The sequence below is a fragment of the Acomys russatus genome, chromosome 23 (assembly GCF_903995435.1).
Source record: "Acomys russatus chromosome 23, mAcoRus1.1, whole genome shotgun sequence".
Classification (NCBI taxonomy): Eukaryota; Metazoa; Chordata; class Mammalia; order Rodentia; family Muridae; genus Acomys; species Acomys russatus.
In genome coordinates this window covers 19,715,653-19,737,313 of record NC_067159.1, presented here as the reverse complement: position 1 = coordinate 19,737,313, position 21,661 = coordinate 19,715,653, and the positions used below count along the sequence as shown (strand labels likewise).

Below are 21,661 nucleotides of genomic sequence, written 5' to 3'. Positions count from 1 at the left end.
TCAGAGAGTAGATGCCCTTGCCCAAGGTAGTTGTCTTTGGGGCCAGAGAAGGGAAGTAGTGGCTTTCCTGGTGAACAGAAACCTGCCTTATGAGATTTCTATGAATGCTGCATTTAGTTTTTTGTTTCCCCAGTAACAGGATTTCTGTTTATCTTGTCAGAGTCCTGTCTGACTAAGGTCCAGACCTTCATTTGAAGATACCGTTAGCACCACTGGCATTTGAGGCAGGATGCTTTGGACTACCACAGTGGGCTTCTTTTGGGGCTTTGAATAGACCAAGTTAAATTACTCTTGCAACCCATTTCTTGTACCCTAGTCACTATGCATAGAGAGTTTTCTGAATATATTTATATTTCTCAAACTGGCTAGATTCTATTGTAGGTTTATGAGACTTAAAGATTCTATTTCCTTAAATATGAATAGCATTCCAATTACTTAGAAAAGGTAAAATATTTACAATTTTCATATAACCCTGATTCTGTAATAATTCAAAACAAATGATTACACCAGAAGAGGTTACAGTCAACAAACGGAACCCGTTTTAATGATATGAACATTTATTTTATAGAACCATTGTTTTGATAATGTCCAAATGAGTTCCACTAATGTGTGTTTGTTGTTGTTAATTCTAGAAGAAATTATAACAGGATTCAAGAGTGAAAATATCAAATGAAAAACTTTGTGTGCTGTCCAGTTTTCCAATTTTTCCAAAAACATCTATCCACAGTCATGTGACCTTTTCCCTCTGGGTCTGTGGTGAGACAGAACACCATGTCCTGAGGAGGGGAAGGATGCTCACTTTATGGCAACTGAGAAGGAAGGGGAGAAAAAGTAAGAACAGAGGTCCTAATATCTGCTTTAAGTATATGTCCCCACTGGCTTAACTTCTCATTAGTCCCCTACTCCAAGCTTTCACCACCTCCTGGAACACGTGGAAGTGTTAACTCATGGGTCTTTGGGGGAATTGTTTCTATCCAAGTGATAACTATTCTGTGAAGGAGGTGTATCTCTTCAGGGTGAAGCTCTGTGTTTGCTGCTCTACCATGAAAAACCCTTTTCTGGGTGGTTCCCATAGTAGTGTTACCCCCTTTCTTTAACTTTGTTATTTTACTACTTAAATATTCACCTCTGCTTATACACAATCAAGATGGCAGAACCAATTACTCACCAGTTTGACAAAGCTACCAAAATTAGTACCCAGAGTTCATTTGGAAACTTCAATCTGTAGATGTAATCTTGAAATTTCTTTTTCTTTTTTTCTTTTTTCTTTTCTTTTCTTTTTTTGAAATTTCTTTTCTTGAGTTCTCTTGCCTTCCCTTCTCTGGCATTTAACATCACCTTATAAATGAATGGATCTTAGTTTACTATCCAACACTGGGACTCACAATTAAGAAGGGCAGTGTGGGAGAATGACCACATTACTACCGTTGACATGCCTCATTTCTTGCCCCACCCCACTTGCTGTTCCATTTCACATTGTAAACAACTTGGACTTTTCTTCTGGTGCCCATTATCTAGACTCTCCCATTTCTGCCTTCCAGCATTCGGTCTCTACCTTCCCTGCTATCATAAGAATCTGTTTGTTAAGCTCTTTCGGGGACACTTCTATTACAATCCAAACACCTCCAGGCATCTTAAGATTTCACAGCCACCCTGAAACACTCTCATACTCCTGTCCTAGATCCCAGCAATAAAGAGCCACCCACAGGTCTTACGAAACTCCAGAGTAAGTGTGTGTCTGTGATCCTGTGCTGACCACTCCACATGGATTACTGTTCACATTTCTTTAACCACTTGCTTTGTATTTCTCCTCTCAGCAGAAGTTCGTAAGGATGCCTGCTTGCTTCTCTCCATCCATTAGTACCTAATGTACACAGGATGGATGCTGAGTGACTATCACAGGATAAGTGAGTGATTAAGTGGGTGAATGAGTGAGAGAAGCTCTGTTCCTCAGCTTGATAATTTTCTGAGTTCCTATTTCCAACCCACTCTTTCCTTGTCTTCTCTCCTCCCTCCTGTCTTTTTTTGCCACCCTTGTTTCATCTACTTAAAACACATCCACTCTTGGTCCTGATGTGACTTGATGCGCTGGGGTGGGAGGGTGGGTGAGGGACTCCCATTTTTGGAGGAACAGGTGGGGAGGGCAGGAGAGGGAAAGAGGGAAGGACTAACAAGGGGGCTATGACTGGGATGTAAAGTGAGTGAATAAATAAATAAATTTTAAAAACAAAACACTGAACAAAGCCTTCAGTGTTTACCCCTGCAGAATTCATTTGAAACCTAGTCATGTCTACCTTCCATTCTTCAATCTACTTTCTTTATTACATTTCTAATGTTTCTTCTTGTCCACTCCAAATTCTACCATCATCTCTCCCTTGTTTGTCTCACTGAAGCATAATGTCTGTGTTCATGCTGGAACCTCACCTAGGCCCAGTAAATAAATGCTCTAAATAGCACCTGCCCCACAACCAGAATTAGTCTTCTACCCTGCATCTTTAAATTCATTTGAATACTTCCCTTCATGACAAATGTATTATGTTCTTCATTTTACTCATAGCTTTTGGTTCGCTTTACATATCTCTATCTTTACAGATGACAATCTTTTTGAGAATGAGAGCTGAAGTATGTCACCTATGAAAGTCACAGGCAAGCAAGGCCAATGCATGGTCATATTTTGTAGGCATAGAGAGAACACATGCATGTTAGATTTTTTACTTTAAACCCTGGTATATCACCCATCATGTAACCTGCTAGTTTTTTCTCCCTGGCTTCCAGCTCTGATAGAAAGATAAGAAAACCTAATTTACAGTATGTTTATATAAACTGCGATAATATATGCAAAGCATATAATTTAAAACAATGCCCAATGGCAATCTTCATTGTTGCTATTGTTACTATTTCTACAGGTATGTACTAGTAGAAGATCTTGTTTTGTGTCCTGGTATTAATGAGTTTCATTTAACTCTGTGGCTAATTTCTAGCTGAATAAAACTGAAGCTAGAAATTACCCATTAGCTTTCCTATTAAATATAAACCTTTCTCATTACCTTCCAGTATTCTATTAGCACTCTTTTTATTTTTTATTTTTGTCTTAGAACAATTTGCTGGTAATTGCTTGTTTTTTTCAGGTTTCACCTGACAGAGCGCCAATTGCTACAAGTATTTGTGAAAAGAACAGTTAGGAAAAGTTCAGTCTGATCCATCCCAGGCTTTTCTGCACTATTCTGCAATCGAGAGTATGAACTGAATTCCACATAGTAACAGCTAGCAGAGCCTGCCTGTTGTTAGTACGGAGCACACCAGTGCACAGGAAGGGCTACATTGGCATTGTGGTTTTCAAACACATCCTATTTTCTCCAATTTGTTGATGTTTGTTGATAGGTCTATGTTCTATCAGAATCCAGACAGATGGCAGACTCAGAACACCTGCTCTTTGAAATAAAGCAAGAATAAGGGGCTTGGATTGTAGTTCAGTTCATGCAGTGCTTCCCTAGAAAGCACAAAGCCCTGACTTAGATCCTTAGAACTATATAAACCGGGTTTGAGAATACAGGAACAAAGTGAAGGCAGCAGGAGCTCAAAGCCATCTCTGCCAGGATAGACTACATGAAGACCCAGTCTCAAAAGAGAAGTGAGAAAATCAAAGTCCACTGAGAAACTCAGGGGAAGAGCCTCTGATTACATTACATTCTCATGCAGGATTAGAACATACGATGCAGTGCAGAGGATTCTTTGAATTGGGTGTCTTGAGTTTCTTATTAAGTAGCGATTCTTTGAGTTGAAATCATGGGAGGATGATTCACTTTGCAGAAATATTCTTATTTTTCTTTTCTTTTTTCCAACTGAAATAATGAACTCAAAGCAATACAAAAGAAACAAACGTAAATAATGAACTTGGCAAGAGCAACAAGCAAAAACAGCAAGAATTGACCATAGTTATTTAAAGCATATGTGTCATCCTCCACACTGTAAAGAAAAGGTTAGAGGCAGCACTCGTGATTGAAGTAAAGCCCAGATATTGGCAGAAGGATGACGACACATTGCCAGAGACCAAAGTGCCAGAAAAGAAAAGGATGCCTGTGTCCATTGTAGCAGCTAATGCTGGTGGTGTGATGTTTTTGGTAGTGATGTCAAGAACAAACATCTAGTAGGCAAATTGTAAGTCAGTGTTTTGCATTTTAAAAAATTCCTATGAAATAAGTGCTATTATTTTTATGTTTGTCTTATGGATGGAGGGGCTAGGACTCCCTCAAATAGCCTTACGGTATCACATAACTTATAATAGATAGTAGCAGGACTCAGCTGGAAGTCGAAGCCTCTCTCAACTCTCTTAATTGTGATGCTCCTGACTTTGCCCCTGAGGTCAGAAGAGAACTCCTCTCTAAAACGGCAGTAGACCTTACACAGAGGTAGACCATCTCAAACTAACTGTTTCGAGAGCTTTAATGCAGCGGTGTACAGAGGGACGGAAGACAGTTTTGCTGTAAATTGGGTATAGCAGTGGTAACATTTTAACCTTCACAAGAAATGGAGAAAGGACAAACATAAGAGTGAAATACTGTTTCCTGGAGCCAGTTTCTGGAGAGTCTCCTTGACAGCCATCCCATACATGTGTATAGTATTATGTAGACCACAAAGCGAAGCTGAAGAGAATATGGTCACAGTTGGTGAGTGGACCTCTGAACCATAAATATTTGTTTATTATCGGTATGGCTCTGCAGCTGGGAAGAATCTAGCCAGAATCTCAAAGTAAGGCTAGCAGCCTCAAAGCCCCATCTCACAGGCATGGATCCCGCTTGTGTTTGGTCTTTTAACAGCTTTACTTCAGGTGTAGCTGTTAGCACCCATCGCCTATCATTATTAGCCATTCACTTAACAATCTGTGAGACAGTTCCCCTAGGATTCAGCTAAAAAATTACCTAAATGAGTCCAGAAACTCATGAAGTGATTAGTGGTATCATTGAGATAATTCTACCAAACAAAGCAAACAAGAAAAAAGCACACCATGAATTTCACCACCAAATAAATCCCCCTTGGGGAATATAGAATTAAAAATGTGCGTACACATATAAGTGTGTATATATATGTATATGTATATATGTGTGTGTGTGTGTGTGTGTGTGTGTGAGAGAGAGAGAGAGAGGGGGGGGAGGGAGAGAGAATATGTACATATATAAAATATGCTCTTAGGAAAATAGAGTGTAAAATTACAAACACAGTTGTAAAATTTAATGTTAAAAAAAAGTTAATTCAAGCACCAATAAAAATATATTTGACTGACCTTAAGACATTTTCCCATTGTAATTTCTTTGAAATAAGAAATGCCTTCTAAATGATGTCCCTTCATGAAGTCATCTGACCACAAATGATGACAAAGTATTATGTCCCTTTTAAAACATGAAAAATGTGGTGTCATGAACATGAGAGAGATGCCGTTTCTGATCATAGCTCTTGACTTTGCTCTGGCTCAGTAAACTCCTGAGCCTTTCCATGGAATGGAGCTATGCAATCTTCTTTCTGCTGCTTCTCTCACCTCCTCTCGCGGGACTTCCCCTGCTTTTTCCAGTCCACACCTGCCTCTTGTGTGAACACTGACAGCCATGTGTCCTTCACCAGGTCCATGGCCTGCCCATGTCCTCCGCCAAGAGAGCTTTCACCAAGAGGACCCCATGTTTCAATCTCAAACATTATATCTTAATTCTAATGGTGTTTTCTTACTTAAGTTTCCTTTGGTCACTGTGTCTGTAACTTCAGTAGCCTAACATTTTCTGTCTACATTGGGCTTTATTTTCCATGTTAGTTTTTATTACCAGTTGATAGCTCATATTTTATTTATGTTGTTTATAGTTTGTTTCCCCAGGAGAGAATAAACTCTAGGAAAAGTAACAATTTTTGTCTGATACCTTCACTGCTGAATCTTTCAGTCCCAGAGGCATGCCTGGTATAGACAAGACACTTAATAAATTATTCTGAGTATATTAACAAACACATACATATGTGAAATATGTCTCAGTGTGCTAAATCTAAAGACTAAAGCAATGGACAGCATGCTCCAAGTTTGGTGGGAAAGTGGAACAAAAATGTAAATAATGCACTAAGCTTGTCTAATGGAAGATGGATGGGAGGTCAGACATCTTGAGATTGTGGGCCTGGTAGTGTCCAGTGTGCTGGACAGTTTTATGTCCACTTGACACAAGAATTATCTGAAAGGAGGGAAGGTCAATTGAGAAAAGGCCTTCATAAAATGCAGCTGAAGGCCATTTCCTTAATTAGTGACTGATGTGTGAGCACCCAGGTCATGTGGATAATGTCATCCCTGGTGTCACTTCGTTCTCTAAAAAGAAACAGACTCAGAAAGCCATGGAGAGCAAACCAATAAACAGCACCCCACCATGGCCTCTGCATTAGCTTCTGCCTCCATGTTTCTACCCTGTTTGAGTTATTCCCATGATTCCTTCAGTGATGGGCTACAGTACGGAAGTGTAAACCAAATAAACCCTTTCCTCCCAAACTTGAAATGGTCATGGTGTTTCATCACAGAAACAGTAACCCCAAACTAAGGCATCCAGCAGTCTAAGTAAAACTGTATAAGTTAATCCCCTAGGTCTACATATTTGAAAACATAATCTTTATGGCCATGCATGTAGTTAATTTGGCTTCTGGTTAAAAAGTAATTAGAATTGGGAATCATGACTGAGAACCTAAAATGAAGCCCCATATCTTTTACCATAAATATAAATACTATCACCATTAATGATAGCGATCATGAGAGTATTAGTGCAATTCTTTCTCAGATGTGTAATATTCAGTTTTCTTTATTTTGCAAATAGTGAGGTTAAAGCACAGGGTTGGGGAGATCTTATCTAAACTGAAATGCTCATGAGGCAAACTCTTGAGCTGTTGAACAGGATCTGCTAAATGCAGTGTCCTTTCCACTTTTAACTCCTATCGATGGTCAGTGCTGATGACTTCCACACCCCAAAACAGGAGCTATTCTTAGCCTTAATATAATGGTCCATCTACATGGACTCAATGAATTCTCCGCATGGCCAGACTGCACACATCGACTTACCTTTCTCTGTTGCGTCTTCAGCTTACCGAAGAAATCGGAAAACTTGAAGACAAAGTGGAATGTGCCAACAATGCCCTGAAAGCAGACTGGGAAAGGTGGAGGCAGCACATGCAAAATGATCTCAAGTCAGCGTTTACAGACACAGCAGAAGAGAACATCCGTTACTACGAGCAGGTAAGCCGTGGGTCCTGAAGGCACTTCCTGGTTAAATGTACACTCTTTACTGTCTTACCTGCCCTGTTGAAAGAGCCAGCCATCACCGTACAAAGGTTCCTTGGTGACTCCATTCTGGTTTGTTCCCCTCACAAACTCCATTGGTGGTTATGGAAGGATTTGCGTTCTTCAAAAGAGAATGGGATGTTTCTGATGCTTTCCTTATTCCCCCCTTTTCTGTGTCTATCTTTTTTCCTTTTTTTTCATTTAAGTAATTTATTCAGATTACATCTCAATTATTATCCCTTCACTTCCCATCCCCCCATCCCTCCTTCAATTTGCAAAGGAAGAAAAAGAGCAGATATTTGAAGGACCACAAAATCAATCAAGGGTTGTCCCTGAGCCTTGCATCTCTGCTATCCCATAACTACTAAAAAAGCAACATGGAACATGTAGCTGATCTATATTTCTGTCTACACAAAAGTAGCAAGTATTTGGGGGAGGGCAAGTGGTGCTTAATTAGCATTTTTCTTTTTGAACAATTGTTTTCAATTTTGCAATTAACTTCCTCAAGGAAGCTATTTTCTCAAAGGAATTTTCTAATACTATTTCTTTTCCACCCAAAAAGGTCTAAACATACTTTCCTGCAAGAATATTTAGAATACATATCTCTAACATTCCTCTGACAAAAATAACAAATATATGAAACTGTTAGGTTGGGGAATCTATACTATATATCTACAATAATGATCATTTTATAGGTAGCTTAAATTCAGTAGTTATTTGTTTTGAAAGTGAAACCAATATGGAGATTTTCATAAAATAAGAAATAAATGACCATTTACTTTTATCCAAGCATTATGCAGTAACCCTATCAAGAGAACACAGCATGTATGACAGTCCGTGTCTGAAGGAGTTATACTCAGTAGAGGAAACAGTTGAAACAAGGGATCCTAAAACCTGATGCTGGTTCCAGGATAGAAAAACATTGCATGGGGCTCTAATCTAATACACAAGAGATACTGTGATCCTCAGAGACTAGGATGAAGCTGAAAACTGAATCTTGAATAAGGCATCTCCACATGAAGATTTGAAAAGTCCAAGTCCATGGACAAAAACACAGAAGTGAGGGACATGTTCAAATCATTTAGCTGCACTGCAGGAAGAAATGGGGATGGTGCTGAGATAAAGATTAGGCTGCAGAGCACATTATCAGTTTAATTTCATCATTCCTCCTAAGAAGGCCGACGAGTTTTTATCTGATGATGTGTAGTCGCTCATTATTGTTGATCCTGAATTCATACCCTTTATGTAACCCAAATAGCTGAAAATGTCTGTGAATCTCAGGGTTGAATGAGCATTTCCCCTTAATGAAGTCTTTTTACACACACAAGGTGTTAGTACCACAACTGTTTAAATATGTGCAGTTTAAAACATCTCCTCTGTGGTCCAGCCTGGGCTTATTTACCTTAAGGAATCACAGTGACAATCAGCTATAGTGACATGAGCATGCCTTGTGGAGTTGGACAGGCACACAACAGTTAAGGGCATATCATTTTCTTACAGAGAACCTGAGTTTAGCCCCCAGCAGCTATGTCAAGCCACACAACTGCCTGACATTAGCTCCAGGATATCAATCACACCCAATGCCCTCTTCTGGATGCATGAGTAGCACGGACACACACACACACACACACACACACACACACACACACACACACATGCACACATACATATGCACGCATGCATGCATGTTCATACATACACACACTTAAAAATACAAATAAATCCTTTTCTAAAAGAAAGAAATAAAATGTCTTGAAAATGAGAATATATAATATATGATTATTATTATGAAGCATAGATACATTAAGATATTAAAACTGCATGGCAAATAATATTGATTTTTTTTCAGAAAAATTCTGCTGATTTTTCTAAGTTTGGGCTTTTTTGTTGTTGTTGTTGTTGTTTGGTTGGTTGAGTTTTTCTTTTCTTTATTTGCTTCTATTTTGAGACAGGCTCTCACTATGTAGCCTTGGCTGACCTAGAACTTGCTATGTAAACCAGGCTGGTTGTGAACTCAGATACCGGTCTGCCTCTGCCTCCAGAGTGCCGAGGTTAAAGGTATGTGCCACTACAGTGGACCTGAGTTTAAAGTTCTTAATTTTTTTTTTTTTTTTTTTTTGGAGAAAATGTTTTTATTAATTCAGTTAAATTTGATTGAAATGTTTGGATTTTGGCACCACATCATACATAAATGTGTATCCATGGCATTCTCGTGCTAGGACTTGGTTTATAGACATGAGCTGCTTCCTTGAAAACAGTGAAATTAGCATCACCATGCCTCATTGCAAATGTCATTCCTAGCAGTTCTGTCACTGCTCCAGATATTTGTTGTTCTTTCCTCAGTGATAAATTTTAACATATCTGGCACATCAGTCCACCAAAGCAAGATAAAGAAGTTGGCACCCCTTAGTAATGAAGAAGACTTAATTAGTAGAAAAGCTGTGAGGGCCTAAAGATCAGCAGTGTGCTGTCATCTGTTAACTTCAGACTGTCTCAGACACACGGGAAAATCAAGTGTTTTCTGATCTTCCTGTCCCCTCTTTAGTATAATCACATTCGCAAAGAAATGCCTCCCTTTTCTTCAGTAGTCACATAGATAAAGTCCCAAAGGGTCTATTCCTGTTGCAAATGATAGAGTTCAAACATCTGCCTTTGGATTCACTTGTATGAAGGGAAATGATCACAGCTTGTATTACTTTCTAATTTAAATATCAAAATGACAGAGGGAAATGAGATTACACATATGCCGAGTGGGTCTGAGTCAGGCTCTAGCAATTGCCATTCTGAAATGCCGTACTGAGGTCCATGAATCTGTGGGAGACACTTGACTCTGTCTGAAGGGTGAAGGCAGAAAATGCTACTCCATTATTTTCTATATAAAACCCATGCCCAGCTTGGATAGTGCAGGCATGCATCCGTTTGTGTCAGGTGACTGCTCTGCAGTGTGTGTGTGTGTGTGTGTGTGTGTGTGTGTGTGTGTGCAGGCAAGTCCAACACTCTGAGAACATTGTGGAGTGTGCTTACACAACTAAGTTGACATCACTAGGAGATGCACTATTAATGGAATACCATCATGTGGATGCTCTGTTCTTGACTGAAACTATGTGAAGCAGGGCATGAGTGTACAACAGCATCCAAAGGACATCTTGCTAGTGTGGTAGTGTGGCAGGGATGCTGAAATAGTTGAGTATGGCATGCAGAATAAAGTGAGTGGGTGTTTTTTACTGTTCCCCTCTAGGTAAAAAAATAACTAGTTTTTGATTGCTCTCAATGCTTACAGTAGTAGGGGAGAAAGCTTTGGAGTTTATTGATCCTTGAGAGAAACAATGGATTACAAGAATGCATTCTTATGAAAGCTTATTTTAGTATCATTGAATCTGTTTGATTTTTACAGACAGGGTTTCTTAATGTTATCTTGGCTGTTCTGGACTCTTTGTAGACCAGGCTGGCCCTGAACTCGTAGTAATCCACCTGTATCTGTTTCCTGAGTGCTGGGATTAAAGGCATGCACCACTATGCCCAGCAGGTATCATTGAACCTTAATTAGGTATCCTACCTCCTCTTACAAAAGAACTTTGGATATCTCCTTGGATGTTGTGGCAGTGCTGTTAGTTTTAAGGTAGCTTTAGAATGGCCAAAACTGTAAAGCGAACAATGATCTTTTGAGTGGAAAATTAGTCTAGTGACATCACTGTTGCTGTTAAGGAGGTTACAAGCAGCCCTGATTTCCTCTACAATTCTGTTGAAGGCCCTTTGATCATGGTAATGTCTTTGCTTTTGTTGTCTCTTAGTACATCAAGGGCAGTCTGACAGGAATAAAAGAACAGGGAATTTACCAGAGGTACCTGGAAGTTGTGGTGAGAGGTGGATTTATTAAAGGGAACTGAATTCCAGAATATCTGTAGCTTACAGAACCCTTCATGTGTGTTCAGGGTCCCACTTGGTGCTGGAACATGAAGAATACAGGATGTCAGTGTCCAGCATGCTGAGAGGAATGAGTCCTGTCAAGACTGATCCAATGTCAGTGTCCAGTTCTTTTCTTCTGAAAGTATATAATTTCTCACAAGCATTATACAATCTTAAAATTATAAGTTTATAAGGTGCAAGTGATGCACAGAACAATTAAGTCTGGTTGTCTGCTCTTTGTATGAGCAGAAAAAAGAAGACATCTGTAAATCTTGATTCATGCCATATGAAGAATGGCATCTACTACTAATTCATAGGGATTCTGTAGCCATCAAGAAACATCGTCTGTGCCTAGACATTCATGTCTCAGCCAGTCTCAGAGCTATTCCTTTATAGTGGGATTAGCAATATAAGTTACATGCTTGTTCTACAGTTTAAATTCTTCACATCCTGATTGTATCCCCTCCCTCATTCCCTCCTGATGCCCCTCCCTCCCTCATCCTCTCTCCATCCCTCCCTTAGTCCTCAGAAAGGGGAGTCATCCTCCCCTAACCTCTGACCTTAACCTGTCAAGTTTCATCTGTACTATCTGTAACCTCTTCCTCTGTAGCCTGGCAAGGCCTTCTTGCAAGGGGGAAGTGATCTAAGTTCAGTGGCCAGAGTGCATATCCATAGTAGTCCCTACTTTTCACACATGGAACCCACAAGGAGACTGTGCTATTGCATCTGAGCAGAGGGTCTTGGTCCACATTATACATGGTCCTTGGTTGAAGTTTCAGTCTGTGTTGTATTGTAGTTATCCTATATTATATGGCTAATATTGCTTATGAGTGAGTATATACCATGCACGTCTTTCTGGGTGTGGGTTACCTCACTCAAGATGATCTTTTCTAGTATCATACATTTGCCTGCAATCTCCTTGTTTTTTAATAGCTGAATAGTATTCTATTGTGTAAATGTACAACAGTTTCTTTATCCATTTTTCAATTGAGGGACATCTAAGTTGTTTCCAGATTCTGGCTAGTATGAATAAAGCTTCTATGAACGTAGTTGAGCAAGTGTTCTTGTTGTATGATGGACCATCTTTTTTGGTATACTCCCAGGAGTAGTATAGCCCACAGCCTACAGACTGGGAAAAAATCTTCACCAACCCTACATCTGACAAAGGTCTAATATCCAAAATATATAAATAACTCAAGAAATTAAACACCCACCAAACCGATAACCAATTGAGAATGGGCTTGGAACTAAACAGAGAATCTCAACATAGGAGTATCAAATGGCTGAGAACACTTAAAGAATGCTCAACCTCCTTAGTCATCAGGGAATGCAAATCCAAAACAACTCTGAGATTCCATCTTACATACCCATCAGAATGGCTTAAAGATCAAAAATTCAAGCGACACCACATGCTGGCGAGGATGTGGGGAGAGAGGAACACGTCCTTCGTTTTGTTCTGTTGACCATGTCCATCACCTTACAGAAGCTTTTCAGTTTAGTGAGGTCCCATTTATTAATTGTTGATCTTAGGGCCTGAGCTGTTGGTGTTCTTTCCAGGAAGTTGCCTCCTGTGCCAATGAGCTCAAGGCTCTTCCCCACTTTTTCTTCTAACAGATTTAGTGTGTCTGGTTTTATGTTGAGGTCTTTAATTCATTTGGACTTCAGTTTCATGAAAGGTGGTAGATAGTGATCTATTTTCATTTTTCTACATGTAGACATCCAGTTAGACCAGCACCATTTGTTGAAGACGCTATGTTTTTTCCATTGTATGGATTTGGCTTCTTTGTCAGAAATCAAGTGTCCATAGATATGTGGGTCTACTTCTGGGTCTTCTGTTCAATTCCATTGATCAACCAGCTTATTTCTGTGCCAATACCATGCTGTTTTTGTTACTATTGCTCTATAGTACAGCTTGAGATCCAGGATGGAGATTCCTCCAGATGATTTTTATTGAACAGGATCATTTTAGCTCCTTGGAGTTTTTTGTTTTTCTATATGAAGTTGAGAATTGATCCTTCAAGGTCAGTAAAGTATTGTATGGGTATTTTGATAGGAATTGCATTGAATCTGTAGATCGCTTTTGGTAAGATGGCCATTTTTACTGTATTGATTTTTCCTATCCATGAGCATGGGAAATCTTTCCATCTTCTAAAATCTTCAAATTCTTTCTTCAGAGATTTGAAGTTGTTTCCATACAAGTCTTTCATTTTATTGATTAGAGTTACACCAAGTTACTTTATATTATTTGTAGCTATTGTGAAGGGTATAGTTACCCTAACTTCTTTCTAAGCCTGTTTGTCACTTGTATACAGGAGGGGTACTGATTTTGGAGGGGGGTGATTTTGTGTCCAGCCTCTTTGCTGAAGATGTTTTTCAGCTGTAGGAATTCCTTTATAGAATTTTTGTCATTACTTATACATACTATCATATCATCTGCAAATAGTGATAATTTGACTTCTTCTTTTCCAATATGTACCCCCTTCATCGCCTTTCATTTTCTTATTGCTCTAGCTAGGACTTCAAGAACTATATTGAAGAATACGGAGAGAGTAGACAGTCTTGTGGCATTAATTTACATTTCTATCCATTTAGTTTGAAGTTGGCTATACACTTGCTGTATATTGCCTTTATTATGTTTAGGTATGTGCCTTGTCCCTGCTCTCTCTAAGATTTTTAACAGAATGGGTGTTTGATTTTGTTGAATGCTTTTTCAGAAACTAAGGAGATGATCACGTGGTTTTTCTCTTTCAGTTTGTTTATATGATGAATTATATTGATAGATTTCCATATGCTAAACCACCCCTGAATGTCTGGGATGAAGCCCACTTGGTCATGGTGAATAATAGTTTTGATGTGTTTTTTAATTCAGTTTGCGAGTATTTTATTGAGTATTTACACATCAATGTTCATAAGAGAAATTGGTCTGAAATACTCTTTCTTTGTTGAGTCACTCAGAGGAAAGGGACAACAAGTAGCCAAGAAGAGACTTGATACCCCTATGAGAATATATAGGGGGACGTAATCCCCCTCAGGAACAGTCATAGGGGAGGGGAATAAGGGGAAAATGGGGGGGGGGGAGGAATGGGAGGATACAAGGGATGGGATAAACATTGAGATGTAACAAGAATAAATTAATAAAAAAAAATGCAAAAAAAAAGAAAAGAAAAGAAAATTGTCCATTTCATTTATGTTTTCAATTTTTGTGGCAAAGGCGTTTTTGAAGTAAGACCTGATGATTCTTTGGATTTCCTCAGTGTCCGTTGTTATATCTCCCTTTTCTTTTCTGATTTTGTTGATTTGAATACCCTCCCTCTGTCTTTAGTTAGTTTGGCTAAAGGTTTGTCAATCTTGTTGATTTTCTTAAAAAAAAAAAAAAGCAAAACAAAACAAAACAGCTTTTGGTTTCATTGATTCTTTGAATTGTTTTCTTTGTTTCCAATTTATTGATTTCAGCCCTGATTTTGATGATTTCCAGATGTCTACTCCTCTTGGGTGTGTCTGTTTCTTTTTGTTATAGAACTTCCATGTGTGCTGTTAAGTTGCTACTATGGGTTCTCTTCAATTTCTTTATAAAGACACTTTGTGCAATGAACATTTCTCCTATCACTGCTTTCATTGTGTTCCATAAATTTTGGGTATGTTGTGCCATCATTTTAATTGAATTCTGGGATGTTCTTAATTAATTAATTAATTAATTTATTTATCTATTTATTTATTTATTTATTGTCAATTTCGTCCCCAACCCAGAAGTCATTGAGTAGGGAGTTGTTCACTATACATATTTGTAGTCTTTCTGTTGTTTCTGTTGTTGTTGAGTTCCAGCTTTAATCCATGGGGGTCTGATAAGAGGCAATGGATTATTTCAATTTTCTTGTATCTATTGAGGTTTGCTTTATGACCAAGTATGTGATCAATTTGGGAGAAAGTTCAGTGAGGTGCTGAAAAGAAGATGTATTCTTTTGTGTTTGGGTGAAATATTCTGTAGGTATCAGTTAAGTCCATTTGTTTCATGATGTCTATTAGTTTCCTTGTTTCTCCATTTAGGTTCTGTCTTGATCATCTGTCTGTTGGGGAGAGAGTAGAGTTGAAGTTTTCCACTGTTAATGTGTGGGGTTCAATGTGTGGTTTAAACTTCAGTAATGTTTCCTTTACTAATGTGGGTGATCCTGCACTTGAGGCATAGATGTTCAGAACTGAGACATCATCTTAGCATATATTTCTTTGATGAAGATAGTAACCTTCCTCATCTCTTTTGATTAGTTTGGTTAAAAGTCTATTTTATCAGATAGTAGAATGGCTACTCTAGCTTGCTTCTTGGGTCCTTTTGCTTGGAATACAGTTTTCCAACCCTTTACTCTGAGGTGTGTTTCTTGAATGATGGATCCTGTTTTCACATCCATTCTGTCACCTTGTGTGTTTTTACAGGGGACTTGAGGACATTGATGTTAAGAGATATTAATTCCAGTGTTTGTTAATTCCTTTTGTTTTGACGTTGGTGGTGGTAGTGTGTGTGTATTTCTGTGTTTTAGATTTGTGGATGTGGAGCTATTTATTTCCTGTGTTTTCCTGGGTGTAGTTAGCCTTCTTGAGTTGGAGTTTTCCTTCTAGTACTTTCTGTAGGGCTGTATTTGTGGTTAGGTGTTGATTAAACTAGGTTTTGTCATGGAATATCTTGTTTTCTCCATCTATGGTAATTGAAAGTTTTGCTGGGTATAGTAGTCTGGCTTGGCATCTGTGGTCTCTTAATGTTTGCATTACTTCTGTCCAGGCTCTTCTAGCTTTCATAGTTTCTATAGAGAAAGGTGTAATTCTGATTGGTTTGCCTTTATATGTGACTTGACCTTTTTGTCTTGCAGCTTTTAATATTCTTTCTTTGTTCTGTACATTTAATGTTTTGATTATTATGTAGTGGGAGGATTTTCTTTTCTGGTCAAATTTATTTGGAGTTCTGTAGGCTTCTTATATGTTTATGAGCATATTTTTCTTTAGCTTGGGGAAGTTTTCTTCCATAATTTTGTTAAAAATGTTTTCTGGACCTTGGAGCTTGTTGTCTTCTCCTTCTATTCCTATTATTCTTAGATTTGGTCTTTTTATAGTGTTCCAGATTTCTTGGGTGTTTTGCGTCAGGAACTTTTTAGTTTTAATGTTTTCTTTGATTGATGTATTGATAACTTTGATTGTATATTCCACATTTGAGATTCTCTCTCCGATCTCTTATACTTGGTTGGCATGGCTTGTGTCTACTGTTCCTGTTCTCTTCCCTGTGCTTTACAACTCTATGGTTGCTTCAGCTTGTGTTTTCTTTGTTGCTTCTAAATCCTTCTTTAGGTCTTGAATAATCTTATTCATTTCTTTCCCCCATTTGAATTTTTCTATAATTCTTTACAGGATTTATTCAATTCCTTCATCTGCTTGGATGTATTTTCCTGTAATTCTTTATAGGGTTTATTATTTCTTTTATCAGTTTGAATGTATTTGCCTGTGTTTCTTTGAGCAATTTATTTTCCTCTTTCAAAGTTTCTATCATTTCATCACCTCAGATTTAAAGTCTTTTCCTTGTTCTTCCTGGGTGTGCATATCTCCAAGGCTTGCTGTGGTAGAATCACTGGTTTCCAGTGTTGTTATGTGGCTCTGAGTTTTGTTGCTAGTTTTCTTGTGCTGTCCTCTAGGCATCTGGTTGTCTCTGATGTTAGCAGGTCTAGAGGTTCCTCCAATGAGGTTGCTGTCTGTGTACCACATTGGCCAGGCAGGTTGGGATGATGAAAAGAGAGCACCAAGCCAAAAGTTGTTTGCTAGGGCTCCCCAGAGGCCTCCTCAGGATGTTGGACAGTGGGTGTTAGAGCCTATATGCAGCTCAGCTCAGCCAGGTTCCCTGACTCTATCCCAGTTGAGTCAGGCAGGAGAGGAGTGGGATGATAGATTTCCAAGCCCAAAGTTGCTCAGGTACCCTGCAGTCCTTTTTGAGATGGCAGGGCTGTGTCTATCTACTGTGTTCCAGATGGACTAGGCCAGTAAACAGTTGGGGGGCACTGCAAAAGATTCAAGCTTAAAGCTGCTTGGGTGCCCCACAGACTTTTTAAAAAACATTTTTAATTTTTTACATGTACATTTATATTATTACATGTATACACAATAAAAAGAACCATGACACATTCAGGAATTATATAAATGTTAAATTCTTAGTGTTTTTGGCTATTTGTATTTGACAACCTTGAAGAAAACGTCTTTCCTATCTTGGTGCATCTAAAATTCTGAAGGTAAATCAATCTCTATCACATCTTGTCATTATAAACTTAAAACATCTATCTATATCTAAAAACATCTTAACCCCTAAACAACTAAGCTTCATTGTAAAACTAAGCTACCTGGTCTATTCCCACAGACGTTTTTGAAATGGCAGAAATGTTGAATCTTGGTCTTTGCCAGACTCAGCTCCATCTATCTGCTCTGTATCTGAGATGGGTCAGGCTGGTAAGCAGCTAAGTGGTTGAGGGAGACCAGAGCCCAAAGCTGCTAATGTGTTCTACATGCCTTCTTGATGTAACAGGGCTCTACTTACTTTCTCTGTGCCTCCGTTGGGCTAGGCCAGTAAGCCGCTGGCTGGTGAAGAGAAACTAAATCTCAAGCTGCTCAGGAAACAGTAGCTAATGTGGGGTATGTCCTGCACAGGTCTCTGCTCTGCCTGTCTGCTCTGTGACCTAGGTGGACCAGGCCAATCGGTGGGAGGGGTGAGGGCAGAGCCAGAAGTTGCTAGCAGGATTAGCAGCTAATGCAGATGTGACCCCAGAAGATCTCTGCTTAGCCTGTTTGTTTTGTGTCTTAGCTGTGTCAAAGCAGTATGCTTCAGGCGGGGTAGGCAGAGATTGACTCAGGCTTGAAGTTGCTCACAGGATAACAGCTAATGCAGATTTTGGCCAGAGTCTGAATTCAGCTCTGCAAGTATTCTCCTTGTTACAGATGGGCCCAGCTAGTAATGAGCTGGCGGGGCTGTGAGAAATCAGAAGTCCAAGCTGCTCAGAAGTTCCACAGGCCCTCCTGAGATGGCAGAGCTATGCTTATCTGCCCTGTGACCCAGCTAGGCTAGGTTAGCAAGCAGTTGTGGAGGGGCGGGGGAGGGGGTTCACTGGGTGGTGGCTGAGAGAGATCAGAGCTCAATGGTGCTTGGATGCCCTGCCTTCTTTCTCAGAAGGCAGCTAATGTGGATTGTGTCTGGTTCCGGGACTCAACTCTGCCTGTCTGCTCCCTATTCAGAATCTGACAAGCAGTAGACAGGCAGTGAGAGTCCAGAGCTGCATGGATATCCCATAGTCCTTCCCAAGATGACAGCTAATGTGGGCTGTCCCTCAGGATTTTTCTGTGAGTTAGCTGGGTTGGCCTGGGGTCAGACCCACCCATGCCGGACACAATGTGGATACCTCTCACCTGGGAATCAGTAGCACTGGTATTTTTTAGATCTCAGTTTGGTCTTTAGGTCGCTATGCAGTCCTGGTTTTCCTGCTAATCAGACACAGTGTACGATCAGTGCTGCCATCTTGAATCCCCCACCAAAATGTGTATATTTTTCTATCATAAATAATACTATTAAGCCAAGTAGTCTGACATGTTTGTAAGAGAGGCACAATAAAGGAACAGGTACTTGTGAGTAGGGACTGAGAGAGCCTGGATGCCAGCCTAAAGAAGGCTATCTGTCACAGATATAAGTCAATGGAAAGCCATATGTCCATTTTTTCCAGAGGTAAGAAAAATAATTCATTTTCACAGACAGGAACCCATTTCACAATTTCATAAGGAATGATAGTTTTTATTAAACAATCATAAATCTTTCTATGGTCCATCTTGAATTGAGCCTAGACTCAATTTTGTACCAAGTCAATGAACCTGCCCTTTTGGGGAGAAATGGTGTACCCTTTGGACCTGATACTGTGCTCCAGCAATCCAAATTATTTGTCAAAACTGGGACAGAAAGACATAAGCACTTGTCTAAATATATTTTAAGTCTTATGATAACTATAAGTATAAGTTTAAATTGGTATAATATGAATTATAAATAACCAGAATACTGGATACTGCATTGTAAATGCAGTCAGGAAATATGAAGGAAGGCACTAGGGAATGTGAACAAATTAGAAATAATCACAATGGAAATAAAAATTTACAAAGAAAATATCACAAGGAAACCCATTATTTTATATGCTAACTTTAAAATAAATAAAAAGGAACAATTTTAGTATTATCAATTATATGTAACCCACATTTATATTTACCATATTATTATATCTTATTTTAGAATGTCATTTTCCTCATGGAAAATGATTCATTTAAGATTCCATTATTGCCCAGTATGGTGGCAAACACCTTTACTCTCAGAACGTGTAGCATTAAATCAGAAGTAGGGGATTATCTGAGTGAAGAAAGGGAACCAGCCAGAGCAGGGCAGGCAACATATGGTGAGCAGTTGTGGAGAGGGACAGGATGGAACAAAGTACAGTGACACATATGTACAAAAATGCCATAATAAAACCCAGTACTTTGTATACTGACTTTAAAATTACTAACAAAAAAAAAAAAAAGGATTCTATTATCAGAACCATATGTTAAGCACCATGGTAGACCCAATTTTGAGCTTAAATCTTGCTCACACCGTTAGTTTATTATGGAAATAATAATATACATATTCACTTGATTGATAGAGCTTTACAGTTGGTTTTTTTTGCGACACTGTCTTGCTATGTAGCCCAGGATGGCTTAGAATTCACTCTATAGCCCAAGTTGGTTTCAGGATTATGGCAACCCTCTTGATCAACCTTCTGAGTGATAGCATCACAGGTGAGCATCACTGCAGCTTGTGTTGGTGCTTCTGATGGGCAATTTTTTAAATTTGTTCTATTCAATTGATTGTAAGGGACAGACCAAAAGAAGGGCTCTGATCATAGTGAGCACCACACATATTTGGGTCCTCATGGACACCTAAGAGGTAGGAAAGCATTTATGTTGAAGGGCATTTTCTGGGAAGTAAATGAAAAGAGAAGAAAATGTATTGACAAGGACAAATCTCCATGCAAATGAACACCACTGAAGGTTTTCTACAATTCAAATCTAGTTGTTTGTGGGTCATTTAAAAATTACACATGAAAAATTACGTTTTATAGCAGGCCTTCTACAAATTAAGTAATGCACAGATTGACTCCACAAGTTCTGAATGTTCTTCAAATGTAGTTTCTTTATTCTGTAATCCATCCCTAAATGTGAGGCACCATAGTACGTGAGAAAGTCATATCACACTCTTCACTCAACTGTGGAGAATATTCTGACCATTGGCTAGATCTGGGAAGGGGTTTAAAGTTTACCTCCTGTATTGTCCTTGGCTGGTGCCTTAGTTTGAGCGGGACCCCTGGGCCCAAATCTGCCTATCATAATGTTCTACTTGTAGGTTTCTAGGACCCTCTGTATCCTTTTATTTTGCTATTCTCCCATGCGTCTCTCATTTAGAGTCCCAATAGGATGCCTTCCCCTCTGTCCCAGTTTCCTGGTAAGTGAAGGCTTTCGTGGGACATGCCCCTTGGGCTAGTATGCAGATATAAGTGAGTATATACCATTTGATTCTTTCTGCTTCTGGGTTAACTCACTCATTATGATCATTTCTAGCTCAATCCATTTATCCACAAATTTTGGGAATTCCTTGTTTTTAATAGCTGAGTAGTATTCCATAGTGTATATGTACCACAGTTTCTTTATCCACTCAGAGGTATAGGCATAGCTCCCAAGAATTCTGATTATAAGAGGTAAGATTGCATTGATTATAATTATAGAATTGCTACCTAGGAAAGATCCTGATCTAGATTTCTGTCAGAAATTTTACTCATTTGGAAGCTGAAAAATCAGAAAAACTACTTTAGTGAAAGGGACAATAAGCACAAGCTCCTAAAATTTAATTCTAACCAGCGAAGGAGGCCTGTTATCTTCATCTGTCATCAGCCTAAGGATAAAGTGCTTTTTAAATCCATAAGTTAAAAGCAAAGGAGGAAAACTTTAGCCATTTTCATACTCTATAGAATTTAGTAAAGTGGTGTGAAAAATTATCAAAAAGTTAGTTACACTTTCAAAGTCTGTGACTTTGAATGACACCGTGGTTTAGAGGAGTGAGCAGTTCTAAAAGGTGAAGCATGAATCGTATAAAGAATCAGCTGTGATTGCACCACGGACAGTGGACCATGAGAGGGGAAGGTGAAAGCTGAATACATTTATAGGATGAGTCCAGAAAAGAATGAGAAGCATCAGGGGGTCACAATTCAGAGTGAGGTCTGAGGAAGTGGAGTTGAGGAACTTCCCAGTTATATCAGAGGCAAGCTTGTGGAGGCTCTCCAAACTAGAACTAGAGAAAATGAAGGTCTAATATGCTGATAAAATTATTACAATGAATCTCAGTTGAAGACAGTCATGGAAATAGAAAACGGCTATTTGGCC

General features: G+C 39.0%; 1 protein-coding gene across 1 annotated transcript in view; it reads left to right on the top strand.

Moving 5' to 3' along the window:
- Snx7 (sorting nexin 7) overlaps positions 1-21,661 on the top strand; it is a 93,268-nt gene that overhangs the window by 59,035 nt on the left and 12,572 nt on the right. The window contains exon 8 of the mRNA XM_051165994.1: positions 7,094-7,246. Coding sequence (XP_051021951.1) covers positions 7,094-7,246 — 153 coding nt within the window. The remainder of the gene's footprint in view (positions 1-7,093; positions 7,247-21,661) is intronic.